This window comes from Epinephelus fuscoguttatus, linkage group LG16, assembly GCF_011397635.1.
Source record: "Epinephelus fuscoguttatus linkage group LG16, E.fuscoguttatus.final_Chr_v1".
Classification (NCBI taxonomy): Eukaryota; Metazoa; Chordata; class Actinopteri; order Perciformes; family Serranidae; genus Epinephelus; species Epinephelus fuscoguttatus.
The window spans coordinates 7,379,776-7,393,351 of NC_064767.1; the positions used below are offsets into that span (position 1 = coordinate 7,379,776).

Consider the following 13,576-nt stretch of genomic DNA (forward strand, 5'->3'; position numbering starts at 1 on the left):
AGAATTAAACAGGAGCTATTAATGCCAAAATAAAAGCAAACCGTTCCAGGACAAGATGTCACTTTGTTCCTTGCATTTCATTGATGCACCTTATCTGAAGGACGTTCCAACAGACATTTTGAGACTGCAGCAAATTTACTCATCAGTCACTGTCAGTGCATACTTCTTGATATGCTTTGAAATTCTCTGACATTGATACACAAGAGGGATGTTTGCCAAATTCCACAGTATATTTCTATTTGAGGATAACATCATCTTCTTTTCACCATACAGAAGGTTGCAGTGCGGGAAATTACTTACCTTCAAAACAGCTGATAGGCTCATATCTGAACACTGCAGAAAATCAATAGTTTCACCTCCAGACAGTCCTGCACTGCTTCACTGTTCTGCTTGTGTGTGTGTGTGTGTGTGTGTGTGTGTGTGTGTGTACAGCTGTGAAGGTGTCAGTATGTTGTGTGCAGCGTCAGAGACATTGAAATGCCTGCTGATATGCTTCAAGTTGATACTGTGGTAGATATCGTACATGCTGGCATTGAGCTCCACTATCAGAGATACATTCTTGACATTGGATGCTCATACCTCCACAAACATGTAACGTAGCATGGTCTGCTTCAGTCTCACACAGCCCTCTAATGGTCTGTCTAAGAAACTGTGTCTACTCTGCAGTTCACAGTCAGACTTACTCTGTAGTCTGGATGCAGCACAGGTGCCCATAGGCAATGTGAGGGCATGTTGAAAAAGAGCAGCGAAGATTAAGTGTAAAAATAATGGACAAATTACATCTGATCCCAATAACAGGGTCACAATAAAGTCCACAACTGTGACCACTTGGTTAATGCTGTGTGTTTGTCTTTGTTTGCAGTCCCGCAGCGTGGATAAGCAGCATGCAGTCATCAACTACGAGGCGGGGACTGACGAACACAAGGTCAAGGACCTTGGCAGCCTGAATGGGGTGAGTACGCAGATATGAATATGCAAAACAGAGAGAGGTAAGGACGAAGATAAAAGGACGACAGAGGACAAAGACAGGGCAGAAAATAATGGAGGAGAGGAGAGGGTCAGGTGATGGATGAGGGACGGGGAGAGATAAGAGAATGTTTAACCAGCACAATGAGGAGTGAAGGGATTTAGAGGGAGATGGATAGCAACTTCAAAGATAGAGAGAAATCAAGAAAAGACATCCAAGGTAAAAGCAGAGGGAGGTCTGAGGGGTTAGAGGTTAACTTGTTTTTTGGCAGTCAATAGGACCTCCTACTTCACAGTTAATAATCAATCTCTCTGTTAATGAAGATTTGTGTCAGGGCTGAGATCAATAGGAATCTAATCCTAATTATGCAGATTACGACTTCAGGGCACAATCCGTGATCCAGAAACAAACACAACCTTTAAACTGCTATCACTTCCCTATTTTCTAATTTTTTTGGGAGAAGTGTATCCAGTAATTAAATTTCAGCTGACAATGGAAAGCAAAAATGTGGTATTGTTAATAGAGTTGTTGAATAATTTGATGTGGATAGTGTTGTTTCGAGAAATTTAAGGGACAGATCATCTGAAAATCCAAAAATACATATACTACCTCTTGGATGAACTGTCACTCGAACAAAAAAGTGTGGGGAGATTCACACTGTATGGTCTCTGTTGGTCATTAAAAGTATTTCAGGAAATACAGTACTCACAAACACAAATTCTAACTGTGTTTTTAGATACACTTCACTTCTCTCTTCCACATTGTAGCTCAGTAAACCCTTTACAGTTGCCACATGCCATTAGTCATGTCCAGTGATTAGCACTCAGTCACAGCCCCACCAGATTGGACACATATGCAGAACGGCCCTCACATCCTCTCCAGCACTCAGACAGGAAACCAGAGTCAGAGTAACTTCCTGCTGTGTCATTAACCATCCAACCTCCTAAACTGGATTCAGAGGAAGTTTTCTCCTGCTGAGTCAGTGGATATATACAGATTTGCCACAGTGGTGAGCGAGAAGCAGTGTTTGGGCAGTCGCACCGTTTACAGCCGTACTGGGTGTGTTTCATCGCTGGTTTGTTAAGCTGTCATGAACTCAACGCACGAGAGAGCAGGCAGGAATGTTTTATTACAACAGCAGTGCAAGTATGATAGAATTTCATTTGCAGTTGAGTGAAACCTGATCTATCAGAGCTGCATAGTAGAAGGAGGGGTGGACGGGGGGAGATGGGAGTGGGAGAAAGAAAGAGATGGGAAAGAAAACTGTTGAAGGGAAAGACGTGCATTGTCATGCTTGGGCTTTTAGTCCTGATTTCTTATCAAGAGATACCAGCATCAGCTGACTCTTCACTGTGGCTTCATGCATTCTGGGACCTCACAAAGATATTAAACTCACATGTGGTCACGTGCGTCTGGCAACAGGAGTTCCTCTGAGCTGTTAAAGCTTAAAAAACCCTGAAACCAGAAAGAAAATATCTGAGTAACATCTCAGCAAGTTGGTATTTCCACATGAACTCAAAGTATTAGTTGATGAATCACCAAGCTGATGGCCAGAAAATTAATCAGCAGCTACTTTATCTTATTGACAAAACAATAACCGGGAAAATAACTGGCAGATTAATCAGTGATGAACATACTGTAGTAGTTAATTGGAAGCACAGACACTGCCATGTAGACCAGTAGATGTCTTTCTGTGATGTTATCTTTTCTTTATTCTTACGTTTGATTTCAATAACCATCTTGCTTTTTGTCCTGCCTCTTCCTCCCCTTGCAGACCTTTGTGAATGATGTCCGCATCCAGGAGCAGATGTACATCACTCTGAAGTTGGAGGACAAGCTGAGGTTTGGATATGATATCCTTTTGTTCCTCTGATTTTGTAACCTCCTCAGCTCTCACACATCCACCAGTAATCACTCCAAAAACATGTTGAGCAGCCAAGGGTTGTGCAAACCCAGATATTATTATTTGAATTCATACCAAGACGGCTTTTTTCATGTACAACATAAAGTACAATTTACGGCTCGCAGCAGTAAACTGTTTCTGTTTGTATAAAGTGTATGTGTGCATGAACATGTATCATAATTATGCTGTTGTCGCCAGTATTTCCTTAACCTGTCTGTCTCACATACCAACCTGTTCACGGTGGTGAGAGGAGAGCTCACTGTGCCTGAGGAGGCTCTAAAGGTAAGAACACACACACAACACATGCTGCCAAGCATCACTTTAATACACAGTATTACACTTTTTAAATCTCTGCTTTTTCTATTCCTCACCCACCTTCAGCATGAAAAGTTCACCAGCGGACTCCAGCTCAGCAAGAAGCCATCCAGCGGAGAAACCACTACCACCACAACCACAAGCAAGTCTCCCGCTAAGACCCCAACTAAGTTGCTCAAGTCCCCTGGCGGCAGCACGTCAAGGTCAGGGGAGGGCAGAGCAACAGACGGGATCTCTTCCTCCAAAGAGCCGTCAGCTAAACCTGTGGATGCACACAAAGCAGAGGAGAGGATAGGAGGTGAGACATGGAGGATATTGTGGCAGTATAGAAATGTGAGGCTTACTCATAAGCTTGTTTTGGTGTCTGTTACACACTGCTAGTACCAAATATTTAACTTAATTTAAGGTTATTTGCTGTGTTGGTCCACTTCTGACACCCTGTCCTTGAAATTTAGCTGTATTGACTGCTGTTACAGGACCACTAATTTCATGTTTTACTTAAAAATGTACAAACAGTACAGTCATAAATTCTTTATAATGGCTTCATTGCTGTATATCAACCTAGGAAAATATGCTCACACTTAATGAAATGCCAAAGTTTTGACACCAGTTAACAGAATTTGGATGTTTTGTGACTTCCTAAAACCCCAACAGAACAGGCCTGTTTATTCTGCATTCATAAAATGTAGGTGAAGCAAAAAACACAAATTTACAAATGACATTTTAAGGTCAATTTCTCCACTAAGGAGTGTGGTGAAATTACCAGTGGTGGGGTTTTATCTCAGGCCAGTAGGGGGTAGACATGGTCACCAGGGAAAGGACTTCAACCACCACCCCAGCATGCAGTCACGTTGTCTCAACATAAATGCGGTTTAGGTCTGAGGGTGTCTCTAATAATTGACATCACTGACCTGGCTAGGGTGCCAGCAGGGGTCCTGGTTAAGCCCCAGCTGTTGAAACAAGGCCACATGGGGCTTGTGTTATTGCACAGATTAAGCAGTAACAGGGTCAGAGTGCCTGCATAATGCAAACCCATATGCCAGCACTACTCCTCTTAAAATGAAGTTACATTCACAGGCACGCACCTACATAAGCACATTTGAACCTAAAAACTAGCATGCACGCACATACGGTGTCGCATGTCTCTCCATCTGCTGCTCATGTTTTTAATGACACCCTCTCTGTGGTTCTGTGGATGTAATCCTGCAGTGTTACTACTGTAATACCAGGCCTCACCCAGATATTATACCTCATAGTGAGAGTACACTCAGTAGCTTTTATATAGAAAGCCCCTCATAACTGCACGCAGTTTGGCACACAGCAGCTATAATTATCTGAATATACTGTGATTAAACCTCCATATAGCTCAGGATAAGGGGTACTTAAAGGGAAAAGAAGGTAGAGGATAGAGCAGGAAGAAGTTAACACATGAGGAGACTTCCTGCGACTTTGATGTGAGCTGCAACATCACTGATTCAAATCCGGCTGGAGATCTTTGTTGCATGTCTTTCCTGTCACTTTTCTACTACCGCAGGATGCTCGTGCCATGTCAGCTTTCATTCTAATGGGCACAGAGAGACAAACGGAAAGTCCCTTTTTTATTTGAGCTGCGTGTGTCTGAGAGAGTGAGAGAGCGCAACAAAGAGTGTGCACGTGTGTGTGTCCATCCTGCTGGCTAAAGTTCTGAAAATAGGTCAGTGGTGCAAGACCCGACCAGAGGGGGAATTAATGCACCAACACACACATTCACAAAGAGCAGCTGGGTTCAGTTTGTGTCATCCTGATATAATAAACAGCTCATGTCGACCGTAGCGGAGTATGTGAAGTACATAATAAACATATTAAATGTGACAGGCCGCAGTTAAAGCTGTATTAAATTTGTTTTAAGATGTGTCTGTGTCTGTGCATCTGTCTCAGGGGATGTTACAGCACTGCCTCGTGGGACCCCTCTGTACGGCCAGCCGTCTTGGTGGGGGGATGGGGATGCAGATGATGAGAATTCCTTCAAACAAGAAACCAAGTCATCCAGCAAAAAACATGACAGCTCCATTTCAGGTAGGAGTTATTCCTGTTTTGAACTTCTTACTACGATCACACCATCTCCTCACCACTGTATCTGACCTGGACATGCCAAAAGACAGTATCAGTGCTGTGAGCGGAAGAAAGCTGGTTGATGTCAAAGGATGCCTCTGTATTTGCCACATCTTTGGATAGGTTCTTAAATAGTGTTGCTCTGGAGCAAGTGGTCATCTCCAGGGCTAAAAAACAAAGCCAACACAGAAGTGCCAATAACTGCAGTCCCTCTAATGGCCACTTGAGGCGGACATCAAAAGCAAGTCCATCTCCATAGACCTTCATGTTAAAATGCCCAACTTCACAGCAAAATAAACATGTTTACAGCCTGTTACCAAAAACAGTTTTGGTCTCTATAGCTAATTTCCACATTGATGACAACTGTACAGGAGGTTACTCAAAGATTTAAATTTTGTTAAGGCTTAAAGTGACTCATCAAAAAGGGCATGGCTGCTTTGAGTGACAGGCTGTCTGCGAGGTGTCACCACAGCCTGAGTCAGATCCACCCATCGCTCCTTCACAGCTTCACCCTCTCATCCAAACACGGTCACTTCTGGCCCCAAAAGTCCAAGATGGTGACGGCCAGAATGCCAAACTCAAGGCTTTAAAACGTGACTCCACAAACCAAGTGGTGATGTCATGGTGGCTGCATCCATTATTTGTATACTTAGAATTTATGACTTCGGTTAAAGGTCATAAAAACACTTTTACAGGAGAGTTTTCACTAAACATAAGGTATAAAGTGACTTGCAAAGATATACAGATACAGATGTCTGAATATGCCGAATAAGTTTGTGTATTTTGTCTCACATGGCAACGGCCATAAGACACTGATTTACATACAGAAGTTTATGTAATACTGAAGTCTTTATGTAGACATATATTGTGTGATAAATAGCACATTTAACATACCCACCATCTTGGCTGTAGTTTGTGTGGAAAGTTACAAAGCATTTCTTTGTATATCTATTTTCTGAAAACAGAAAAAAGCAGGATGTATCTAAAAACAGTATGTTATTTGATAGCCCACAGATGAAATGTAATGCCAAGTTGAATCATGCTTTGCAGATAATGTTATCTCAGTAGTGAACCAGTAGCTTGATCTCGATGCCCTCTAGCTGTGTTTATTTGTTCTGTGTTAAAAGGGTAATGACCAGGCAGTCTGTGTGTTTGTGTGTGTAACAGTGTACATCCAAGTGCACACAAAGGCTTTTTTCAGAGCCTGTATGTATGCCTACAATATGTGCGTGTATAGAAACCACTGGACTGAGAGGGGATCCCGTTAACTGGTGCTGGATAGTCGGAGTAACAGGATTAGAGGCTACACCAATAGTGAAACAGCTCAGCCACACAAAATCAGTCTGTGCCAGGCTGGTTTAGTGTGGACCAGCGTAGTCAGAAGGAGTGGGGGGAGGTTAATCATACACAAACACTGGAGCAGACTGAAGCGTCCTCAAATCTCTCGCCACATCTGGATGGATAGTCTGGGAGCGTCTTCACCAGCCTGAAAAGGAATTGTTTGTTTATCAGCTCTTTTAACAGTCAGTTAGAAATAATTTCTGTGTTACACCATGCAGAGTATTTAGCTGTTTGAATGAGATTAGAAAAGACTCATTTTGGAGTAAATCTGTGCAAGCGTGGCAGGATGATTTGAAACCCTAAAAGCTTTCCAAAAAATTAGGCGAATGGGATTGGCTACTTCAGTGATGGAAGTGGGTGAGTGGAAGGCATTTTGCCCTCTTGGAGTGTTGGCTTTTTGACTGAGTGCTGAATGGATGTTGTGATGTTGGACTTGTTGTGTGAAGCAGCATTCTCCCCAGGGGGTGTTGCACTGTGTATTTATGTAGGTTACATGGACCTCAGCATCAAAAGATTTTATCACGTCTTTAAAAAGAAACACCCAGCACGCCCTCTTCTTCATCTCTAATAAACTGTTATTATGAGATATATAGTAACAGAAGGGGAAGTGAAAGAGGGGTTAGAGAGGAAGCCACTTTGTTTCAGTATGTGTTTTGTTAAATGCATGTGAATGTCGGTTAAGTTTAATACGTGTCCTTTTCTCCTTTGCTGTGAATAGGCTGCGTTGTCAGAGCCCCCTACCCCCTTCCTTGTGTATTGTCACTCAAGCCGATTGGGTTACGCCATTGCACCAGCTCCCCCATTCCTCCCAACACACACAAACACACACACACATGCACACAGCATTCAAACAGGCCACTCTCTCGCTCTGTACTGCAGCAATCATTAGCTAACCGCTCTCCAATTCTCCGGTAAGTATTGCTCTCAATTCCATATACTTTGGCTAATGGAGCCGCTAAAGGGCTGTCAATTTGAATAAACTTTTTATAGGGTGCCTTGCTTTATTACCTGTGGCTCTTGTAAGAACTAGTCGGTCAGTTAACTCTGTTTAGCTCTTAAGTACATTAGAATTTTAAATGAGAGGTGCTGCAGGTGTTAAACGGATTGTTTTAAGTTTTGCCACTGTTGTTTAAAGTCAATCACACTCACCTAACAGGAGATGCCTTTTGTAAGTGTGTTGAATGCCAATATATTCCAGGATGTGATTTATCTGTAATACTGTGTCTGTTGTCAGGTTTAATCTTTGTATGTTGTAGACTCTAATGGGAAACATAATTGGCATTAAACTCATTCATGAAACTCCTAACTTCACAAAAATGAGTAGGTACTTCCCAGACAGGCCATGTGACTTACGTTGACGTCAATGGAAGCTCTGACAGTATTCACACTTTTTCACATGTATTACATATGTGAGATACAGGAAGTACAGTCAGTTCTTCATAATTTTAAAAAAGGAGCAAATAGCAGTTCTGTACCCGTTGTTGTTTGGTCTGTTGTGCACTTTTATTTTAACTCGTCAGTTTTGTTTTCATGGTTTCACCTTCCCAGTGAAGCCGTCGGATCCTAAGCATCATTCGACACATTTGATCTCAAGATCCTAATATTTGCACTCAGCTTAAATCCATGTTGTAAATCTCTCCAAACTTGCAGAGCAGCTTATGCTGGCAACCGCAGATCTAATTTCAAAGATGAGCCCAAAGAGATATTTTAGCAGTTTAGTTCATGACACTAAAGTGGAAAATAAGCCTTTTAATTCAGAGTTTCTGTTTGTGGGAAGTTCCTTGTTTGGCTCCTGAGTCTGCTAGAACAACATTGTTTTACTGGTATCTATATTCTACAAAGTCAGTTTCCATATCTTGTTTCTTTTTGTCAATTGCCATATGCGCCTACAGTTGCTCCCCAACACGAAGCAGATGGCCCCTCTAATGTCTGAAAGTATCGTTTATCATATTCAGATCCCACAGCGGCTCTGTTTGTTAATATGAACAGATGAGAAAATAAGTGCTCCATGTTGTGAGTGCCCCAGAGCAGGTATTAAAGAGCTGTACCAGCACATCTCGTCCTGAGTGACTTGCATGACATTACGTGTGTGTGTGTGTGTGTGTGTGTGTGTGTGTGTGTGTTTGTGTGTATGTCTAAATGAGAGACAGAGAGTGAAACAGACAGAGGGTACGTGTCTTTGTAGTATTTGTAGTTTATACATCTGCAACCTCCCCCAGAGGGAGACAGTAATTCTGATAAATGGTGAGACACACATGTTGAAGAGAAGACCATGATTGAATTGGTCCATTGTGGGCCTGGCTTGACCTTTCACTTTAGAGTTTTGATAATAAATCTTAGTATTCATCTCTCATTGTGATTTTGAAGCATTGGGATGTTTGGATAGGAGCTATGACAGACCGATAGGAGCTGTGAAGACGAACTGAACTGAGATAGCACCTCATATGCTGCTTTTTGTTATGAAACTATGCTGTTTTAATGTATTCATAGGCGTAGATTTGAAGCGGGACTCAAAGCCTGCCTAGTATTTAACACATATGCATTTGTCCCCCTCCAACAAAAACATCAAAGTAGCTGGTCTTTTATTTAGATGAAATTTAAGACATTTTCATCTTAAATGGATGCATAAAAATTCACCAGAATGCAGGAAGTTAAGTGTTTGTTGCTCTGAACTCGTGCCCCATTTCATATGGTCCTAGTCCTACAGATATGTCTAACATGTTTCAGCTCAAAAAGCTTGAATGGGGCCTCAACTTTTAAAAGAAGCTTTCATCAACATCAAAATTTAGTAACATCTTCATTTGTTTTGTACCTCAGACAGCAAAGAGGCTCGTCGAGGGGAGAAAGCTAAAGAGGACGGCCTTCATGCGTCCACCGCCCACGATTCCAGTTACTTTGAGATGCCAACCAAGGAGGGTCACATGGCCAATAACGGCATCCATGAGATTCCCACCAAGGACACAGAGGGCACCGCCACTCACACCGCTGCAGGTGAAGCAGACATTTTATTGTTTCTGATTTATGGTAAATAAAAAGTAGTTTGAAATTAAGATTATACTGTCTGTTAACACTCAAGACCTTTGTAGTTTATAATCACAGATTACAATTTGTAGAAACAGTATAATTGTTGTACACATTTGAGTCCTATCACGTTTCCTTTGTGGGAAATGTGTTCCTTTATGGCACGGAGAGACTTTGATTTACAGAAAAGAGGAAGTGGCTACTGTTTGTCTTGCTCAAACAGAGAAGCAGTCATTCTGCAACAGGAGCCATCAGCTGATTTGATCATTTCTGGATAAATATCCTTTTACTGTACATTTCCATCATCTGATTACACCAAGAAGTCACAGTTATAAATTCATTTTGTAAAGTGCTTCTCCCAGCAACACTATATTTAGCAGTTCTGACTGACACTAACAAAACTGCAATGTCTGCTCCACAGCTCAAGGTCATGCCTCCTTCACCATAGAGTTTGACAACACCTCTCCTGGGAAAGTCACCATTAAAGACCACGTGTCGAAGTTCACACCCGACCACCACAGATCTCGCTCCAAGAAGAGTGGAGCAGGTAGTGGAGGAGCAGGGGGACGGGACTTAAGCACACTGCAAGCCGCTATGATGGCATCGGAGAGTAAGGTGGCTGATTGGCTGGCGCAGAACGACCCCACTCTGGTGCGCAGCGAGTCAACGGAGGACGACAGCAAGAGCATCAAGAGCGACGTGCCGGTCCATCTCAAAAGGCTAAAAGGTGGAGCTTGTTTTCTTTCTGTATGTCTACTTCTTCTACTTCTTCTTCTCTCTCTCAAACTGTCTCAATAATCTGTTTATCTCTTCCTTTCATATGTAAAGACTGGTTTACTCTTTGTTAAGAGCAGCGCTTGTTGGCAGTGGTAACCAAGCCAGGGGATTAGCAGCTAGCAGACAGAGACATATAAACCCCCATCTACTGCTGTGACATCCAATGACAAGGCTCAGCATTAGTAGCATAGCACAGCCCCCATTTTTTTACCATTTGCAGATATATTATGTAGTTTGGAGCTCATACTGCTACATAGCATGACTACAAGACCATGGATGTGGCTTTTGGTTTGATTGTCTTTATTTTGTTGATTTTACACTTTTGCATTGTCGGTGTCGATATCGAAGTCTTCTCCAGCTAGCTGCTATGTCTCTGTGGTTTGAGATTCTCTGCTCTCTGCGTTTCTTTGTTCCTTTTACCTGCAAGCAGCCAACTGCTGAGTAGGCTCCTGCTGCCAGGGGGGTTTGTGAGAGTTGGACAGATTGGGCGAGGCTATGTGCTGCCAGTAAAGAGAGTTTGATGCTAAGCTAGGCTCTGGTAGACTACATGCTGGTCATGAGTTAATTAAATGGAGGCCAATTTATGATGTTGTTGACATGTGTGGGGGAGGGACGAGCAGACAGAGGCTGATGGAAAGGGAAATCTCTGAGGCAGGAGTGGAAGGCAGGGAAGCTAATTCATTAGTGGAGTTAGTGCTACATGTGCGTCAGCTGGCTGACGGAGGAGCTCACCTGATGGATGATTATGTTGCTAACTGACTGTCTGACTGACTTTGGGACTTTTTTTCAGTTGAAGCTGAGGCTGATTGACACTTAATAAGCTGTATTTCAGTGCCTTAAGGAGGAGAGGGAAATAAGACAAGAGCAAAGAATGGACTGTGGTTGTGATACAGAGAAAGAAAGGGGTTAAAAGATGGGTGGAGTGAGGAGGAGAAGAGGGAGGGAGTGGACAAAGAGGGATGGATAGAGAGCAGGTGGACAGCTGGATGGAAAGCTGCCTCTCGATCCCGGCTGTGGATATGTGAGGTGTGCAAAACAGGTACAACGGGGAGATGGGTGACAGGGTGAGGAAGGCGGGAGAACCCCACTGGTACGCTGACAGCAGCATTCACAGCAATAACGGCAGAGGTGATTGGACAAAGAAAGGCAGGAAGGAGAGAGAGAGGGAGGCTTGTTGCCGGGACTGCAGTGAAAGCGGAAAGGGAGGCGGTGAAAGGAGGAGGGAGCAGTTTTTGGCAGATAGTTGTTATAGTAACAGTGATGTAAATGATGCCAGGGAAAGACACAATACAGACATACATTTACAAAAACGAGCATCTCTTTGTGTCTGTCTGTGTGTGAAGGCTGCAGGAGCATGTGTGAGGGACGCGTTTCAGCACTGATGGAGGGCGTGTGTGAAGCATGTGCTGCTCGCGCGTGTATTTGCGTGGCTGAAATTCGTCGTGTGTGTGTTGGCTGCATGTGTGTGTTTCAGACGTGCTCAGCACTGATCTGCAGACAAGCAGTGTAGCATGTAGCAAGGAGAGGCACGTGTGTGATGATGCTTAGGGTGTGTCGAAGAGGTGCTAGGCAGAGGTTGAGGAAGGAAACTGAGAGGAGGCAGCTGAAGCAGCTTGATTTATAAGCATCAAGGTGAGTGTTTCTCTTCTTGTAGAAAGGTCAACGCAGAGCTGTCAGATATTTCTGTCAATGTTGAAACATGAACTGTTGGTGTGTGTTTTAACATCTGAAAATCTGTGCCAATAAGATGTGATTCTGATCAGTGCCAGGCTGTAAAGGTGTGATCTGAAATGCTGGTGAGATTACAAGATTATGTTTTGCAATTTTGATTTATAAAAAGTGCTACATGTGCTTTGATATTAATTTGCAGTAGTAGAGCGTCAATACTGCGTGTGCATGTTATGCTGTATATGTAGCACAATTCTGTGTGTGTTTGCTTGTCTGTGGCTGTGCATGCATGTAAAGCAAGTGCAGCCTTGTGTCAGATGCTCAATTGTGTGCGTATGGTGTGTGTGTGTGAGTGTGTGTGCAGCCAGTGGCGGAGACAGAGTCCAGCTCCCCTGTGAGTCATGGCGGGGCGAGCAGGGCAGAGCGCTGGATTCTCACAGATACCTCTGTTCTCCTCTGGCCCTGCCAACAGCTCCTTTGTCCGGTTGCACACAGCATGAAAGACCAGCCTCTCTCTGTCTGCCTTATCCGCTGATCTGCTCAAGCTACTGTAACGCTCTGCTACTTTCCTCCCCTCATCCCCTTTACCTGTTTCTTTTTTTCTTTTTCTTAATGAAATGCATGCTTTAATACATTTCAAACAGTGATAGAAGACAGGGAAGATGGAGGAGGTGAGTGGTAGAATGTGACAGATGAGCTGCAGACTCAGAAATATGCCTGAGGCCACAGAGCTATTGTGATCCGCCAATGTGGAACAGTATTTAAAGGGATAGTTCAGAATTTTTGAAGTGGAGTCAGTGTGTTATCTAGAGAAGATGGCGATGGCACACTCCAGTTTGGAAAGGCAGATGGGAGTACCGCCGCGTAAGCATGGCAAGGTAGTGCTGTCGACGGAGGCATAACCAAAACATATTTTAGCCACCTAAAAAATCAGTATCACACAAAATTTCACTGCTTTGCCTTCAGACTGCCTTTTTAGATGGGGAACTGAAACCGTTATATTGCTCTCTTCAAAGCCACCAGACCTCTTTTACAAAAACAGTAATTTTACCTCACAGAGCACAGGAGTTCCTGGCCTGCCACTGCCTCGATTGATTAGTTTGTTTGTTTTATTGTGTCACTTTGATGAATCTGAACTAACGCTTTAAAGCTCCGACCACCTTCTACTGTCGGTTCTCCAGCAACTTAATATTGTACGTCTATAAAATTGGTGGACTTGTGATCACAGACTGAAAAAAGAAAGCAGCAGAACCTGAGATATCTTCACAGATAAGAGTCCCAAGCATGGGTCAAGCTCTAAAAACACTGGACACCATATTGTCTTTTGATGCTAAGCTCATTTGTAACACATGCTTTATTTTAAAAAAGAGAAGATAACCCTCCTCTGTGACATCACAATGACATCTCCTCCAGAGCTACAGAGGACATCATACAACTGCTTTAGTACTACCCATTACAAGTAAACTGATCCTCATATATTAAAAGCCTCCTGA

The 13,576-nt window shown here is 43.1% G+C and overlaps 1 protein-coding gene across 8 annotated transcripts in view; it reads left to right on the forward strand.

Moving 5' to 3' along the window:
- The window catches only part of cep170aa (centrosomal protein 170Aa), a 47,091-nt gene that overhangs the window by 17,859 nt on the left and 15,656 nt on the right, over positions 1 to 13,576 (forward strand). For 7 of the 8 annotated variants that reach the window (XM_049600364.1, XM_049600363.1, XM_049600367.1 and 4 more), the window contains exons 4-10: positions 863 to 952; positions 2,742 to 2,820; positions 3,094 to 3,152; positions 3,252 to 3,483; positions 5,103 to 5,240; positions 9,435 to 9,608; positions 10,060 to 10,365. In XM_049600364.1, coding sequence (XP_049456321.1) covers positions 863 to 952; positions 2,742 to 2,820; positions 3,094 to 3,152; positions 3,252 to 3,483; positions 5,103 to 5,240; positions 9,435 to 9,608; positions 10,060 to 10,365 — 1,078 coding nt within the window. Of the gene's footprint in view, positions 1 to 862; positions 953 to 2,741; positions 2,821 to 3,093; positions 3,153 to 3,251; positions 3,484 to 5,102; positions 5,241 to 7,388; positions 7,529 to 9,434; positions 9,609 to 10,059; positions 10,366 to 13,576 lie in introns of those variants that run through there. The other variant, XM_049600370.1, reaches the window with a different exon arrangement.